Source organism: Arvicanthis niloticus, chromosome 12, assembly GCF_011762505.2.
Source record: "Arvicanthis niloticus isolate mArvNil1 chromosome 12, mArvNil1.pat.X, whole genome shotgun sequence".
NCBI classification, from domain to species: Eukaryota; Metazoa; Chordata; class Mammalia; order Rodentia; family Muridae; genus Arvicanthis; species Arvicanthis niloticus.
In genome coordinates this window covers 66,665,447-66,684,500 of record NC_047669.1, presented here as the reverse complement: position 1 = coordinate 66,684,500, position 19,054 = coordinate 66,665,447, and the positions used below count along the sequence as shown (strand labels likewise).

General features: G+C 39.2%; 1 protein-coding gene across 1 annotated transcript in view; it reads right to left on the bottom strand.

Annotated features, from left to right (window-relative positions):
• Jam2 (junctional adhesion molecule 2) overlaps nucleotides 1-19,054 on the bottom strand; it is a 52,443-nt gene that overhangs the window by 19,647 nt on the left and 13,742 nt on the right. The window contains exon 2 of the mRNA XM_034515195.2: nucleotides 4,108-4,176. Within this exon, the coding sequence (XP_034371086.1) occupies nucleotides 4,108-4,176 (69 nt within the window). The remainder of the gene's footprint in view (nucleotides 1-4,107; nucleotides 4,177-19,054) is intronic.

Genomic DNA, 19,054 nt, shown 5'->3' with positions numbered 1-19,054 from the left:
GCTGAGATAATTCATAGACATTCCTCACAGACTACATTCTCCTCAGCTCCCTTGTGATTCACTCTATGAATATTTTAATATACAGCTATATTTTATATTGTAGCCTCCTACTGTAAAATGACTGCCTATAACTTTGTCTCAACCTGGATAAACTATTAAAAGATTAATCTTCTCATTAATTTGACTCCACTGTGGCAAAGGTCACTTTTATTACAGTGAAATTATGATATCTGCATCATTTAAGAATCCCTGGAACCTCTGAGGGAGTCACCCTTTTTGACTGTCTAAACAAGATGACTAGGGGACAGGAGGCCAACCACTGCTACTCCAAGCTGCCAGGCAGAAGCTCCAGCTATAAATAGTTTAAAAGTATGTTTCAATCAGGCTCCTTGGCGTCGCAACTTCATATTTCTGAGTATTTTTTAACCATAAGCTTAACCATAAGGTTTGACCTAAAAAAACAAGCAAACAAAAAATCCCAAAGGAGAGTAGGGGGATGCTGGAGGAGTGAGCAGGAGAATGTGGATGGGTGGAGGCCATGCCCATACAGGCAAAGAGGGCTGGAGAGGTGAGGGCAGATGTGGGATGGGGGGTTGGTGGAGGGGTAACAGGGAAGTGGGATATCATGGGATGTCGAGTTGGTAAAGGGGGTAACCAGGAAGTGGAATATCATTTGAGATGTAAATGAATGGATTGATTAATAAAAAATAAAATAATAACAACCAAAACCAACAAAACAACAAGAAGAAAAATAAAAAAACCAAAGGATCTTTCACTGAGAGAAAAATTAGGTTGAAATTGTTTCCCTATGTGTGCGTTTGATGTTTAAGAACACTTAATGCTATTTTTTAACAGTCCCAATTTTATATGCACAGTTATGAACAAAAATGTTGATAGGCATATGTTTGAAACGTGTGTCACCATGGCGATGGCTGTATGGTAGACAAGGGGGTCCTCATTGTTGTTGTTGTTGTAACTGTTATGGGTAACCTTTGCTGTGTGTCTAAATTTTCAATTGTACTTCTACTGACAGAAATAAAATGAAAGGTAGTAGGAAACTGGCTGGGGCAAAGAAAGGCTTTGCCAGGAAAAAAATAGAACCAGGAGCTGTTTTGAGGATGCTTTAAGTTTTAAACTTCTGCACAACATGGAGTGATCATTTTCAGAGGTGTTTGCAACTATGCTACAAAGACAAATGTGTGCTAAGGGGCCTGTCTGAGGAAACGGTTCTGTTCTGTTGATTAAGGAGAAAGGGTGGTAACTTCCGGAGGCTCCAGCTTTAGATAGGTTTCCTTCCCGTATTTTGTTGAGTTTTCCAACAATTACCCACACACCCACACTCGTTTTCACTGTTTCTCCGTGACTTGCTCCTATATCTTCAGAGAGAATTTTACACTACGTCACGTTATTTCATGTATTTAACCAAACATGCACACAAATACATCCCTTTGGTGAGTTTCTCCTGACTCTCCCCTCACTGTTCTGTGAAAAACCTGAGAAAATGTGACCATTTTTATTCTCCCTGTCTACTGATTTGACTTTAGTCTTCTTCTCACTGAGCACATATAATGTGAAGAAGTGACCTATCCAGTTGTCCAAAAATTGTTCAGTAATATTGTGTGGCCAACACTGTTCTTGAGTTGTAATCGGTGAGCAGAGAAAGAATTCTTTTCCATTTGGGATCTGACAATCTAGCAGAGAAAGTCAGGCTAACAAGCAACAAGTCCGTCAGAAGACTGAGGAAGACGGAAGCAGCATCAGGAGAGATGGGTGGGCTACAGGGACGAGGACACACTGTACAAATCAAAGATGGCCTCTTTTAGGAGGTAACGTCAGACCAAAGCTTTAGAAGACACAGAACTTAATTCTAACAGTCTTTGTTTTGAGAAAGTGCCCTGCATAAGGAAAGAGTCAAAACCAAGGGTCCTAAGGCGTCAGCACCTTAACATGGGATATTAATACAGACAGTGAAAGCACTAGAATTTTGGAGCTAACATCTCAGGATATCACAGCTGGCACAATTTCCCATATCCATCTTCTGGGTTGTGGACATGATAGCTCACAGCACAGAACATCAAGTCAGACCTTTGTCACATAAAAGGCCTAAGATGATGTGATCACCATACTCATATCAGGGAAATGATAAAATAATACTTCATGTCACAATTATATATGTATATACATCAACACACATAAATGTATAATCTTGCATACAGCATGTGCTCCATGAATGGTCTTCATTATTTTCATCTATGGGGAAAATAGTTTTAACTGTATGCTTGCCTCGATATGATAAGAGTCCATACAAGACACCACCACAAGTCTTATACTTATATTGCCCAAATATGAACTAAAATTTCACCTCTGTTTTGGATAGTAAAACAGTTTTGACATCATTTTTCACTCAAAGGACATTAATGCACAAAAAAGTGCAAACACTTTCCACTAAGGTGGATTATGTTGTCAAAACATGTTTAATCTTCATTGAAAAATGATTAAGAAAATGGTTGATATTAAACTCTGATGAATAGCTTTCAGACTCAGATGCTGTAGAGAACTGCTCAGGAGCTGGACAAACCTGGCAGTGCTGCCCTGATTTCTAGCTTAATCTGCTTTTGGCAGCACCGTGGGAAGAGAGACAGACCAGCAGTCCCGAGAAGCCGGGATACATTCACCATTTTTTGACATCAGATAATCATGAGGGGGGAAAAACCTGAATGAAATATGTTTCATATGTACAAATCACAAAATGTCATAGACTTTAAAGTTACTTCAAAAAATATCCCTAAACGAAAATGTGTAAGAAACTAGAAATTGATTTCTGTCTGTCTGTCTGTCTGTCTGTCTGTCTGTCTGTCTGTCTGTCTGTCTGTCTCTCTGTGGGTGTGTGTGTCTATCTATGTGTGTGTGTGTGTGTGTGTGTGTGTGTACGTGCTCATGCATGCATTAAAACCAGTGCCTCCTACATGATACGCACTGGCCTCACCATAAAGTCATTTCTCACTGAGCAGAGTAACTTTATCCCTGTGATTAACTTTTGATTGCAATAAATTATGGAAGGATTTTTCTATATTAAAAATAAAGCACGTCTTTAAAATGTAATGCCTGAGCCTAAAGAGGCGTGGTGGTTTTAGGACGTCTTGGAGATACTGAGTACCACTGAAGTGTTTACATTTTAAGATGTCAGACGGTAAAGTTGTGATAATTTTGCCTCAATGTTTCAAAAGTCATGTAAGAATAAAGGGTGCAATTTTTGACATTTTAATAGAGATATTCAAACCCAGCCATGTACACCCTAGGACTGGCTGGACCTGGGGAAGTGCCTCTGGGAAGTGAGTAGAAGAGGAACTTTGCTTTCTTTGACTCTGGTTGTCACGCACTCCTGCTGTTGCACTCTTCTGTTCAAGTCCAGCCTCCAGTCTGGCAAGCTGCCCGGCTCTGCTTACCCTCCTGTAAGTGCGCCAGACATCAAATCACTCTTGGGCGTTTACTTCCTCTTAGCCACCTTCCTCCTTTGAAACTGACCCACACTAAAGTGTGTTGTCTTAACTTAATTATATAGTATATTACAACTGAAACACCTTAACTGAAGTAGCCCAGGGCTTTTCCTTTTGCCATCCTAATCATGTACTGCCTAGGTGACCTAACAGAGCTTCGGAGCAACCCTTACCTTGCTTATCTTTGAAGACAATGCCTGAAGGCCCAAAGTTCCCCTTCAGGTGAACAGACCAAACCCTGACTGGCTATAACACGGCTGCCAGAGTGGTCACTAGAGAAGCTCCAATTCTGAGGTAAATGCCATCACAAGAACCAGACAGATATTACAAGAAGAAAAATAAGGTGTGAGCAGGCAGTGAGATGGCTCAGCAGTTAAAAGACTGGCTACAGAAGCCTGGAGTCCTGAGTTCAATTCCTGGAATCTACGTGTGATAAAAGATAAAACTGACTACACATACAGAGAGAGAGAGAGAGAGAGAGAGAGCCAGCGAGCCAGCGACAGAGACAGAGAGAGAGAGAGACGAGTAAGCAGGAGATCTAAACATAGACAGCAACATCGTCATGAAGCATGTAAACAGATTAATCTACTTAACCTGTAAGATACTATACCTTGGTACTCTATCACTGTAACTTCTTGACGGTGGTCTTTTGATGCAGAAAATCCATTTGCCTTATGATCTGAAAGAGTAAAATCAATGGATAATCAGTATGAAAAGTTTGCTTTCATATATTTCATTGGGATTCAGCATTGTACAAAGTCAGTCTAAACTGAGTAGCAATTGTTACATAATTCATACCACATAAAACAGAAAAACAAGGAAATCATGCCACTGTCTTTTCTTCATGGTGGTTTTGGCTTTTAGATATTTCCCAAGCAGAACAGACATCAGAAAGTGCACTCTCCTCAGACCCTCTGAAAACAAGCATGCCCTTAATTTACCTTATTTATGCAATATAGTGTCCATCCACCAAGTCATGCATCTATCCATCCGCCATCCACCCTCCCATCCATCTATCTACCCACTCACCCACCCATCTATCCACTTACATATTTATCCACCCACCCATCCACTAATTCACTCACTCACCAAATCATTTCTTCACCCACTCTCATCTATCCACCCATCAACGTACCCATCCCCCCATTGATCCACCTATGTATCTATCCACCTATCATTCATCCACCCACCCATTCATCCACCCATTCATCTATTCACTCACTCACCCACCTATCCACCCACTTATCCATCTGCCCACCCACCCACAATCCATCCATCCATCCATCCATCCATCCATCCATCCATCCATCCATCCAGAAATAGCTGGTTAGAAAAGACTCAACCATCTTCTTTTTATAGTCTTTTATCTTCTCATTGACTCAATTACCATTTTTTGCAAAACAAACAAACAAACAAACAAACAAACAACAACACCCTCCATTAAAACCCTTCACAAATCCTCATCACTGGTCCTGATAGCTCTTCTTGGATGAAACTGGCCAGCCTCTCTACTAGACACCTATATCTCCTTTCTCCACTTCCACCATATATTCACCGGCAAAAGTAACACATCAGCTTGGATTCAAACTTTCTCTTATTTCTACAGATTCAATTACAATGACGGGCATCACAGCACACAGGGTCGCTCCTGCCAGAAGTTCACACTTTTCCCAGGATATACCTATATCTTTGCATTGAGACGGGCCGAGCATTCTGCCACCCACTTCAGTGCTTCGGACTATATGTCCTTCTTGCTCTTTGTCCTTTGCTACATTCACCAATGTTCCTGGTCTCAAGAAGACACATAAATACCCAAAATCAAGCAGGATGAAAATAGGGCACCTCTTGCTCATCATCTTAAAAAAAAAAACACCGGTCAAGCTAGGCATGGAAAAATCGAACAGCTTAGGCAAGCATTTGAGAGAAACCACCATTACTAAAATACACCTGCTTCTCAGACTTGTGGTAGACAGAGGAAGTGAGTTGTCAAGCATGGATCTTGGTACACCCTAGAGCAAAACAATAATGTTAGCATGCATTCAGTTCTTATGTGTCAGGCCAATATCCCCAGGGCTTTTAAGTATATATTCATTTAACTCCTAAGAATTATCTGTGGTTATAGATTGAATATGAAATGCTCCCCCGGGATGGATACCCAGCTTGGGGTTATATTTTGGGAGGTCCTGGAAACTTTGTTAGGTGTGGCCTAACTGCAGGAAATTAGTCACTGGGGTGGGGTATTGGAGCTAACTTGCCCTTGGCCTCTTGCTGTCTCCTGCTTTCTGTTTCCTGTCCACCATGGGTTGAATGTTGGTCAACCCATAACTGTGCTGCTGTAAGTTTCTCTTCAGGCCAACCAACCACGAAACCATGAGTCAAAATGAAATGTTCCCACCTTAAGGTTTTTCTCACGTATCTTGCTTGCAGCTATGCCCATGCCCAATGATAAAGAACCACGGCAATCTCAGAACCTCCTGCGATTCTATCCATTAGATGCAGGTATCACCCTGCCCACTGTCTTGACATCTAAAACTGTAGAGATGGACAAATTAATCGGTATTGGAAGTGTGGTGTAGAAATCACTCCTGGTTGAAAGAATCCTGCTCTAGTCAGGCTAGCTTAAGAACCAGGTATAGAAATAAACCAACAGACTGAAGGACAGAGAATGATGAGCTCAAGGATTCTAACGTTCTTGGAAATTGAAATTTTATAATGATGAGGTATAAATAAGGTAATTTATTACATTTCTGAGGAGGAAAAAAACGCTCGTGTGTGATAGCTTCTTCTCCTTTGCTTATTTTTCTTTTCAGTCCTAAGGGACACAACCATTAAGATGTAAAAGGCAGCAGGCCATTGCCCTCAGTGATAGGAAGGAATCAGGGCCACTAAAGAGTCACTTTAAACAATCTTTTTGGCGCCTGTATTTCAAGAACCTTGAAAAAGGTCCAGGGACTCTCTTCAAATCTCCTTTCTGCTTTCCCCATGGACTTCCTTCACATGCAAGCTGGTTTTCCTTTCTCCCACATTTCCCTGAAACCTCTCTCCTCCCCCAGAGCTCCCTTTTCTGTCATCTTCTTTCCCTCCCCAGTTTTATTCTCTAGAGTTCAAAGACAGAGCCTGGACCTTCAGAGAGCAGAGAAGATGGCTCAGCATTACAGCTAAACCAGATTTTCATCAATGAGTGTAGGAGAAGGTAGGACCTCCTCCTGTTGTCCTCCATTTAATGATGAAAGCTCTGGATATTTCTGTAATAATCATGACTCCAAACTTGAATGGTTTTGAAACTTTCAAAGGACCCTTTGAAACATCTAAGTTAGTGTAGCACAGCAGGTCTTGATCATGATTAACAGTCTTGTTGAGTTTTGAAGTATGTTACTGAACTTTTTTAGACAAAACAATAAAGACTAATATTCTCTGGAAACCAGTTAAGGGGAAATCTGAGCAAAAGCAGAAGAGATAAACTTTGCTCCCTTCACACTGTTCTGGCTTTGAACTCTCCAAACTCCACACGCCTACTGAGAGTGTTTGTTTTCTTCAGCTGACTTGGAGATGTTCGTTTCCCCAGGAACATGTCAATACAATCTGAGACTGGAAGGTTTGGAAGTTAGGTTATATGACTCAAAATAGGAACATGAATTTTTGTCTTTTTTTTGTCAGTTCTAATTTTCTACTTACTAAAACTTCTTTAAAAAATATTTTTTAAAAAATTTCAAAGATCACTGAAAGTTCTATAGAAAATAACTTTATTCACAAGTTGTACTCACTCATAAATTTTACACTCACATATTTGACAGCTTAAAACTTTTATGAATTTATTAATTCTTTCATTCTGATTATGAATTTTATTTATTCTTATAATTGCATACATTAAGAGGGACTGCATACACATAAAATAAAATATGATCATATCCATCTCTATTTTCTCCCCTTTAACTCTTCCTGTATCCCCAAAACACATCCTCCTACCAACTTCATGTCCTGTGTGTGTGTGTGTGTGTGTGTGTGTGTGTGTGTGTGAACTGGTGAGCTGAGTTTCATTCCAGAACCCCATGGTAGAAGGAAAAACAAACACAAACTTGCACACACACACACACACACACACACACACACACACAAAATGAAAAAATGTTTACTTTGGTCTGTAATAGACGGGCTCTGTTTTATAGATATGTAGTCTTCACACAAATCTGGACTTCCTTTATGCTATAAATTTGATCAGAGATGATAATAATAAAATAGTCAACTGAATAGCAGTGGCAATGGAAACATGTTCAGTTTTTTACCCTAATGGGCTTGAGTGATCTTTTCCTGTCTCGCTGTGTGCTGTGCTGCCGAGGCTGGGGTCTTCAAGATTTTAAGGTGTCCCTTTGATTCCATCAAAGATCCAGTTATGAACATCCCAAATAACCATTTCACCTCAGTTATGACAAGTGCTCTTTCCCACTCCTTATTTGGCACAAAAACCTTTGCTACTGTCTTTTAATATTTGATTTGAGTGAATTTCAAATGTTGGGACCGTCTTCTAGTTGCACACACTATCCTGATGTCCTTTGATTGTTTCAGGACACATATCCTAAAGTCCAAGAGATTCAAATGTGTGCATATATTCAAGTCATGTTTTAAATCTGTTTGTTTGACTGGCTGGAGCACCTGTCTGTTTTGTGTGAGCTGACAGCTGAGGGTGTAGGACAATTTTTTAAAATGAGAGTACGTCAGAGAAGTGCCTTTATCAAAAGAAAAAGGAAATTATAATCCGTGGATTTACGAGAAATGAGGGTAGCTAAATGTGAGTGATCTTCGCCTGCTGGTCACAAACATGACAGTCAAACAATGCCAGACCATTGTCTCCATGTTCTGCACTTTAAAATAAATGGTTCTTGTTCTTTCGGCTTCCTGAAGACTAATCAAAGGAAACCTGAAGCAACAATAAGCAGGGCGGTTTTCCTTGGCTCTCAGATGCCTTCTGTAAGCATTTATGTCAGTAGACTATGATTGGTACCACACGTGTGAAATATAAAGGCTCAGATTCTTTAAGTCTGCATGTCTTACCAGAGACACGCAACATAAAATATATACAACCCTCTGTGTTAGTGATCGAAGCTCGATGGAGCTCATGAGTGTGCACATAAACTCATTGCTCATGTAAGATCCTCAGTGTTTTAAAGGTGGAATTAACAGACCACAGTCTTTGGAGACCACTTCATTTATCCCAGCCCTGTGGCAGTCAAACTGGGGAGCTAAAGGAACCTGTTAGTAAGAAGTTTATAATTATATGCTCTGGGAAAGACAGTATAAGAAAGCATCCTCCCTAAGCTAGGCACATAGCTAAGGGAGAAGAGTGTCTGCCTAGCATATACAGGGCCCTTGGTTTGACTCCTAGTACTATGAAGAAATAAAAAAGAAAAATGCTATTCTGGAAAATTTTACAAAGATGTGCTTATTAACAGGTCCACTTGCCAGCACCACATGGCACCTACTAATATTTTCTTAAACAAAGTTAAGTGCTTCTTATGGCATAGGCTTTCTAGGTGTTCTCTCTCTCTCTCTCTCTCTCTCTCTCTCTCTCTCTCTCTCTCTCTCTCAATCTCTCTCTCTCCTCTCTTTTTGTTTCCTCTTACTCCCTAGATCTAGTATGGTTGAATGACTGTGAGAGAGAGATGACCATGTTATCTAACTTCTAATTCCTACATCCTGGCGTTACTTTCTAGCTATATAGGTAGTGCCCATAATAAATTCTACAGGGTGTCAAGTTCCTCCTGATGAACTTGTGCAATATATCATAGCAGTGCATTCATTACCAGTTATTCTAAAAAAAAAATGACTTAAAAATATTTAGTTTAAAACATAAGATAATTTATGTCCGATTTCATAATTATTTTACACAACATACTGCCTATATTTTACTTTTAAAATAAAAAACCCTATCATACTCTATATTTTGAATCATGTTTTCAATGAAGTATATTAATTTAAATAATACATTATAGTAGTTTAAAATCATTGTAATATAAAGTAAATATGTATTCTTTACCCTAGCAGACTATCTTAGATAAGTAACAGAAATACAAGAACCTTTATTCTTCAGTTTTGGGGCCAGGGGAGGAGAGTAACATGGTCTCCTCCAAAGAGACAGGACTTCAGCAGGAGCTGTTCACCATAGTTGAAATAATCATGTCTGTCTTGTTTTGTGGACTTCTGCCAGTGATTTTGGAATACATCCATAAGAATTGAAGTTACTAGTCGGGCAGTGGTGGCGCACGCCTTTAATCCCAGCTTTTGAGAGGCAGAGGCAGATGGATTTCTGAGGTTGAGGCCAGCCTGGTCTACAGAGTGAGTTCCAGGACAGCCAGGGCTACACAGAGAAACCCTGTCTCAAAAAGAAAAAGAAAAAGAAAAAGAAAAAGAAAAAGAAAAAGAAAAAGAAAAAGAAAAAAGAAAAAGAAAGAAAAAGAAAAAAGAATTGAAGATACTTTGTAGCTAACTTTAAAACAGCCATTGACCTCAACCATCAGGCCTACATAACAATCTTTTGCTTATTTTCCTACTTAATTCTGAAAAAAGAAAAACTTGGTCCAGTAAAGAAGCCAACAGACACTGTTCCTGACGTTTGTTGACAGAATGCTGAGGTGGAATCCAGCACTGCATCTTGATGAAAAGAGTTATTAGGTACCAGCTTTCAAAAATGAAGTCTGAGCGGGAAGGGCTAAGGCAAGACAGATATGTTAGAATATTTAAACATTTACCGTGATTTAAAAGTTTTAAGATTAGATTAGGACCTTTTCCTGTTTAAACAAGTTCCATCTACGTGGCCACGTATTAAATGATTTTTAATCTCATTTGCAAGCCATCTTTTAAGTAAATGGAATTAAGAGAAGTGCAGTAGAAAAAGATGATTCTTAAAGCCAAAGAAATAAACATAGCTACCAACTTTACCTATATTTTCTATATATTACTAATATTAGCTACCAAGAACAACTAACTGTACATTAATATATTCAAACTGATCTTCAATACTGGGCACATATTCTACAGAAATAAAGCAGACATGCCAGAGACATCTGTGCTTTAGTGTCCATTGCAGCACCACTCCCAATGGATAAGAAATGAAAGAACTTACTTGTCCATCAGCCGATGAATGAGCAAATAATATGTGGTGCATACTCACTTCGGAATACTACTCAGTCATAAAAAAGAAATCTTGCCATTTGTAGAAACATGAACTGGAGATTGTTGTGTAAGGTGTAATAAATCAAGCCAGAACAATAAGTACAACATGCTGCCACACTTATGTGGACTCTGCAAACGTTGGCCACCTAGAAGCTGAGGGTAGGATGGGGAGACACTGGTCCACAGGTGTTAAGTTACAGTTCTAAAAGGAGCAAAGAGTTTTGGTGTGGGCTGGAGAGATGGCTCAGTGGTCAAGAGCACTGACTGCTCTTCCAGAGGACCTGAGTTCAATTCCCAGCAAACACATGATGGCTCACAACCATCTGTAATGGGATCTGATGCCCTCTTCTGGTGTGTCTGACGACAGCTACAGTGTACTCATCTACATAAAATAAATAAATCTTTAAAAAAAAAAAGAGCTCTGGTGTGCTATTGGTGACTACAAGCAGTGGCAATATATTGTGTTTTTTTAAAGTTACAAGACAAGACTTTCTTTTTATGATGGAGAAATTTTATTTTAGAAATTTTATGATAGGAAAATGCTGTTTGAGGGGATAGAAGTGTTTAACCTGCTTTAGACATTGCATAATACACACAAACACACACACACACACACACACACACACACATATAACAAAACGCTGCTTGTTGCTCCTCTGACGGGTACCACTTTTATATTTTTATGTATCAGTTAAAATTAAGGACATAAAATATATAAACAAAAAATCTCTTAATCCTTATATATATTTGCTTACATTGTTCTGCCTATTCAACTTTTTTTTTCTTTTTCCATTCAAATATATGCACAGAAGAATGTTGCACCAGGTGTGATGGAGCTTGTGTGTGGTAACTTGGGAAATGAAGGCAGAGTGATCAGCTACATAGCCACTTCTAGGCCATCCTGGGCTACAGAGAACCTTGCTCTGTGTGTGTGTGTGTGTGTGTGTGTGTGTGTGTGTGTGTGTGTGTGTGTGTGTAAAGGTTTGCTTTATCCCAGAAGTTTAAGACCAGCCTGAGCAAAACAGTGAGACTACACGTCATGGGAGTGAATGACTCCACACTCATGAACGTAATGGAAGCACCGATTAGCTTTGGTGTGGTTTTTACTTGCTGGGCCGCCGTCTTGCCAGCCTAAAGTGCAATCTTAAAACAAAACTCATTTATTTTGTTTTTGAAGTATAGTCTTTCTATGTTTCCCAGGGTGACCCCAAACTCCGAATCCTGTGGCCTCAGCCGTTTGAGCTAGCATTAGAGGTATGTTCCTGGCTTCTTAGAACCAACCGAGAGGGAACAAGACCAAGTGTGATCCATGTCAGTTTGAGTAAGATACAGTGTTGATTCCCTTTCAGAAGAAATGAAGGGAATGATGCCTTCCTTCACTGGTCTGTAAAGGTTCAATTAAAGTCCGTAATTGCTTAGCCTAGTTCCTGGAACATAATAGCTTCTCTATAAATACTTCTTGCACCTTCCCCTTCCTCACTATTTGATGCTTTTTATACAATGTGATCATGCAAATTTAGTGTTCCAAAGTGACTCCACAAAAATCACACTTGGATGAACTATCAAACCAACCAACTGGTAGGTGCATGCTGTTCCCCTCCCCTCCCCCGTCAAAAAGCGAGTATTACAGCTTCATTTCAGTGGCTACTCAGAGTGGGAGAGTCTATGTTTACATTCTTTCTCTTCTTTCATCCTTGCTGACATGTTTTAACAGTTACTGGCGTTTTGGCCTGTTACAATGCCTGTGAATCAGAACTGATGATGGTGACAGCTTCCTGCTTCCCTAATCTGCCCAGTTCATCACACTTCTCCACACACGCTCTGCACTCAGCACCCGGGATAGACTTCTCTGGTCTGTCTTCCCATTGATCCTGTGGATACCTCCTCTTCTCTATCCATTTTTCTTTTTCACAACGATGCGATCCAGATAATCCGGACATTAAGCACCAACAAATGCCAACAACTCGTAAATATTTATCTCCAGTCTAGACATCTTTGCTGAACTCTGGGCTCAGATACAAGTGTCTATTTAGCCTTGCCGCTTGAAGACTTAAGACATTCCCAACCCTGTATCTAAATATTATCTTCTTAGCTCACTCCATCGTTCCCACACTAGACAGTGACACTCTTAACTGCTGCACTTGCTCTGGCCAAAATCTTGGTAGTTCTCCTTCATTATTCCACTGATTGGAAACAAACTCAATCTTAGTAAGCTTTGTTCGCTCCACTTTCCCGAGGTGCAGCTACAACCTGATTGGTTCTGACTCCTGCCAATAAGGTCTGAGCACAAACAGCTCCTGCAGTAGCCTGGGCCTGGCGTCCTCTTCTCTCAACAACCCACTGCTGCAGTGGCTTTCCCTGCGGAGAAGTCATCAGAAAAGGCTTCGCTGGCAGAAGTCCTTATACTGACCCATTTTAGCAAGTATGCATCAGTGATAGCACTGATTCTACGGTTATTTCAAAGCACCTTTCTCTCTGAGTTGGTTTTGCACATCAGTTAAAAAACAGTGCTTGGAAACAGGAAGGTTGTTTTCATAATATACAGTATATTATAAGCTTCCTGTCTTCTTCTACCACAAACCTAAAACTTCGACGCAGTTATGCAATGTATATAATTTGCATACGTTCATTTTAATTCATTGGTTCTTAACTCTATTAGAACTTTTCTGTATCAAGGGAGGGGAGAACTGGTACATGCACGTGTGTGCACACGAGTATGGAGTACAGAGGTTAACCTTCAATGCGGTTCCTCAGAAGCTGTGAACCTTCTTAGAGAGATGGTCTCTCACTGGAACCTGGAGCTCACCAATTCAGCTCGAATGGCCAACCAGTGAGTCCCAGAGATCTTCCTGCCGCTGCTACACTGGGGCTAGGACTACAAGTGTGACTCACCAATCCTGACTTTCTATGTGGCACTGGGAATCAAACTCAAGTCTTCATGCTTGCACATAAGCACTTCAGAAACTGAGCCAGCTCCCCAGCCCAGGCAATCTCGGTAAAAAAAAAATGCTGACTGCCCACTTTGAAACAAAATATACTGATAACATTATATATATATATATATATATATATATATATATATATATATATATCCTAAAAGTAACATTTCTTAGTATTAAGTAAAAGTAGAAAGAAAAAAGTAGATATTTTAATTAACCAATGCTCATCTATGAGAATACTGAAAAATTATATCTTAGAAAGCTGTACCTAGATTTGATCAAGAGAATAAAAAACCCTTCCAAACAAAATTAAGAACCTCATTACTACAGATATTAAAATAGAAATTTGCATATTTAGCTAGATGAGACTTACGAAATTGCTTAGAGGTTAAATAGTGCAAATTACAGGCTTAGATAATTACACACTTTTCGCTTAGACGAGTCTGCAGTTGGATTTTGGAAAATCATGAGGATTGAAGGGCATGTGAGGGGAATTCTTCATTCTGATACAAGATTGATCCACTAAATGCTTAATTAAAATCCTTCTCGCTGCCCAGTAACTCCATAGCATCTACTGACCGGGATAGCGATCAAATAGTTCTCCTAAAAAGCATTATACTCTCTCCTTTTAAACATTTTAATTAGGTTGTTTTTTAAAACATAGTTGAATTTTTTAATGACTCATTTAATTTCCTCTTCACGGGTATGAGTGACCAAGGAAACTGGATGCCCTGGAACTTGAGTTACAGTTGGTTGTGGACCCCCACGTGAATGCTAGAAACTGAACCTGCATCCTCTGCTTAGCTGCTGAGCTGTAGCTTCAGTCCATCCATTTATTTTATTTGGAAACTGCATACATGAGTGCTGAAGTCACACCACTCCTATCTTCCTTGCCCATCCAACTGTTTTCCTATGCTTCACCCTAAAATTCATAATCCTCTTTTCTATTATCATTCTTAGATGTGTACATATAGTATGTTTGTGCATATATATGTACACACATGCACATATGTATATACATGTATACTGAGTCTAACATTGCCTGCACGTCCGTGTGTCCAGGGGTAACCCCATGGGAGTGAACAGTCTATATGGAAGCTTGTTCCTGTAGGAGGCTAGTTCTTTCTCTTCAGCAGCCACTGACCACCTGTAAGCTCTTCATGTAAGAATGGGACCTGTGGAATTTCCCCTGTCCATATTACCATGCCAACTAGACAACACTCTCTGTCTCTTGTTGATAGCTCCTGATTTAAGTCATGAACACACTTTTACCTAGAAAAGCTTGAGAGTTTCATTTTATGAAGCTTTTTTTTTTAACCTACATGGTAATATAGCATGACTTCAAGTTGATTTTTAAAGGATAAAACCCATCCCTTTCACTATGTTCTATGGGCTCTACTTGTTTTCACAATTACAAAAGACACACTGTAGAGTACACAGGACTTATTCACAACCACTCTTTGTACAGTTTGAGGCTTTTTGACTCTCTTATTTTCTGTCTGACCAGTCTGGACTTTTAATCTAAGCCCAATAAGGTATCACATTTTCAGCTGAGAAAATGTTAAATAATTTTCATTTATTTAACCAGGATAATTACTGCAGATTTCAATATTTAATTTTTAAAGCATATACTATTATCTTTTAAAATTATCTTAAAATCTTTAAGGAAATCTTTGAAAATACATACATATTATTAAATCATACTCTGAGTTTTTCTCCTTTAAAAGATGATACAGAGATAGTCATAATAATTGAACTATAATTGTCTGGACCCAAGTTAGAAATCCTGGACACAACATTTTAAAATAGTTCCAAGTACTTTCTTATTTATCCTGTTGCCATAGAAACTAAAGTTGGGACGTAGGAGAATACAAAAGACATTGTGAAATATGACCAAAGGGAATTAGTGAAAAAAGATATCCTTTGTTTCTAAATGCAGCTTGCATCCTTCCCTCAGATAGGACATTGCAGCTGTAAAACTTTGCACGTGTATAGACGTAAGAAAATGCAGTGGAGCCAGGGAGATGGTGGTTCATGGGTAAGGGCACTTGCCATATCTTAGTTTGGTCCCAAGAACCCTCATAGTACAAAGAGAGAGGCAATGAATGGAAGTCATGTATACACACACACACACACACACACACACACACACACACACACACACCTTAGGAAACCTATTATCATAAAAAAAATCATTTAACTTTGTTTAAGAAAATATTAGTAGGTGCCAAGTGGTGCTGGCAGGAGGAGCACACTGGAAGGTGGAGCATGACAGAGCTGCCCCTCCCAAACTCTTTATGCTATCTTGATGCTGTTTTGTATCCTCTCTTCCTCTGTTGTTCTTTTGTGAGTTGGGCATGTCGTATCTCTGACTCATTTTGCAAATCTTTCTCTGATGCATCACTTTGTCTGCCCCTCAATTAGCTGTCACTTTCAGATTAATGATTGCTTCCTTCTACAAACTAATCTTATCTTCCTTGTTAGAGATTAAAGGTATGTACTAAGGGCATCTCAGTATTCCAGCCACGTCATACTGGAATCCTGGGTGTGTCTGCATTGTGGCTGGATCATATCTTTGGATGTGATCCATTGCCAGAGCAGCCATGTTGTTGGATTAAAATTCTTCTACAAATAATCAATAAAAAGTTTTTTTGAAAAAGAAAATATTGCCAGGCAGTGGTGACTCATGCCTTTAATCCCAACACTTGGGAGGCAGAAGCAGACGAATTTCTGAGTTCGAGGCCAGCCTGGTCTACCAAGTGAGTTCCAGGACAGCCAGAGACACACAATTAATGTTTTCTTTAATATATATCTTTAATGGCCTCTTTTTCTACTTCCTTTTAATATAAGCTGTGATCCATTAGATGATGTAATTGAATAATAAATCTCTCAAAATATTGGATGTGCTTACATCTGGAAATTCCATTTAGTTAAATATTTCCTACAATAAAATATTTATTGTATGTTTATGGCTTATGCTTCATGTTAATATTGCTTTGGGATTGGTTTGTGAACATAGAAGGCATTTAATTATGCTAAGAGACAGCTATGGTCCAAACAAACTTAGTGCTCAAAAATATTTTAAGGATGCACTAAGATATTTAAACCTTCTACCACATTCCTAAGTAGAGTCCTCTATTCCCAGGACAGAACATGAGTCATGCTTACAACATCTCTGTAGATACTCATGCTGATTATAAATCTACATGTGGAAAGAGTCTCTGTCCCATTGCTTTCACATTGATAAGGATACCAAAGATAAACACCTTCATTTCTGAAATCTCAGCCTCCTCTCTTTCCTTGTGCTTTCCAGAATATTCTTCATATTCTGGTTCAAAGGGGAATGTGGGGCTCTCATTTATGAAGCAGTGGGATACAGAAGTTCCATGTGCCCAAGAGGCATTTTGACATGAGACTGCAGAGTGAAAGATCCCTCTGGAGGGTATTCTAAACAATGGGACACATGTTAAGTTTGTTCCTTCTTTGCCTTTTGTCCTCTGGTTGCTCCTTCCTTTATTTGGCCAGGCCTTTCCCTCCCTTATCCCTGACCTGCAGACAAGTGGCTCCACAGAACTACTCTCAGGTGACCAGGTATTGTGTGTTATTTCTCTGCACTCTTCCCTGCTTGCCTTCACTCTTCCATGATCTTTACCCAGGCACATCCCCTAGAGTTCAATTTTGTTCCTGCTAATCATCCCATGTTCTGCTATAGAGTGTCTTCATATTTCTGTCTTGATCTATCACCTTAACACAGCGGGTGTATAGATGGCCACTTCTCATCCTCTGTCACAGGCTTGTTACCCAAAGACACTGCTCCATGCTGCCATTTGTGACAGCTTGAGGAATTAATTTTAGAGATCTATGGTAAAATTAGGATTCTGGACTTCACTGTAGAAAATAACACCAGGACAAGCCAGTATGAAGTAGTAGACTTGGAGTTTATGAAGAGATTGTAACAGAGATTTAAGCACAAGAGTGTGTGTGTGGGAGAGGCACTCAGAGGTGGGGGGAGCATGCCCACATATAGGTATGGGTTTCTAAAATAGAATGGTGCTTAAAGTGTCAGTTATTATTATAAATACTATCTTGGGTGCTCTAATGTTACATCTCGAAGAATCGCTAAGACCCCTTCCCCAATCCCTCTTCACCATAAGTGAGATTACGCGGTGGCTCCACAGGTAGGTCGGATAGGACTGTTGTTTGATAAGGTAAAATCATGAGTCATAAGAATTGCACAAAGGCATTGATGTGTCCTTTATTGTTGCTGTTTCTTGTGAGATTCCTAAAATTTGACAGGTTTACACCTGGGAAAGGAGAAGGGTCATATATACTTGGGCCTTAAGTATTTGTTGCTGTTTTGTCATTTATATTGGAAATAGCTCTGCATAAAAGAAACACTGTGACTATAGTCAGCCTTCACAGCAAATGTTCTGCTAGAACTCTTGACTCTTGGCTTTTAAGGCTCCGGCCACATTCTACTGGGATGAGGGGCTCCTTCCCTTTCCATATATTCCTAATTCTCTGTCTTTATCCTGTCTCATCTCCAATGACCCACACAGTTTCTGAAATAGGAAAATATCTATTCCTTATCCATTAAATGCACATCATCTTTCCTCTGGTTCTATTCATTCACAGCCCTAGAACTTCTATTTTTATTTTATTAATGCCTCCCTACTGAATCTAACCAATCACTAAATTTTAGTTTCTATTTTCAATAGCTTTTGGAATCATCATTGTCATCATCAGTTTGATATTGATAAGGAGATCTTACTGTGCATCCCTAGGCTGGCCTCTAATTTGTGATCCTTGTGGCATCTGGGACTGCAGAAATAGAACATAATACCTGGGCAATTTTAACTTGCACAAAACCAATTGAACAGTTGACCTATCTAATGCTTCATTTAGTTTCAGTACATTTTTTCCTCCCCAAAGTAAAACTTATTATTTTTACCATAAATAGCATTTTTATACATATTACTTCCGTCTTTGAAACATCCAGAAACTTCCTGTTGCCTATTGTACAGCATAACATGCAAACAACTGCACAAATACCAAACATTTTAGAAACCCTTCTCCTACTTTTTTTCCTTCCTTCCAAAAACCTCTCTAATCCACACCCATTCTGAAGGAGATAGTTTAGAATTTAAAAATAAAATGCATTCATGTATACACGAAATAAACTTATATGGTGTATTTTCCCATTCAGAAATGTTAAGTTAAATGTTGGAAGTCATCAATCACTATTAGACCAAACTCTTTTGTTGTACAAATAAGAAAAAAAAAACAAAATGAATTAAAGTAACGTTTCTAAGGCCAAATATAGAAATTGCTAGGAGCCAAATTAATTCAATCTTGGAATGTTAGGTCTATTTATTGATATTATGCTTTTTGAATAAATCTCACATTTATGATTGAGGCATAAAGAGGTCCTTTGTATCCAAAGAAGATATC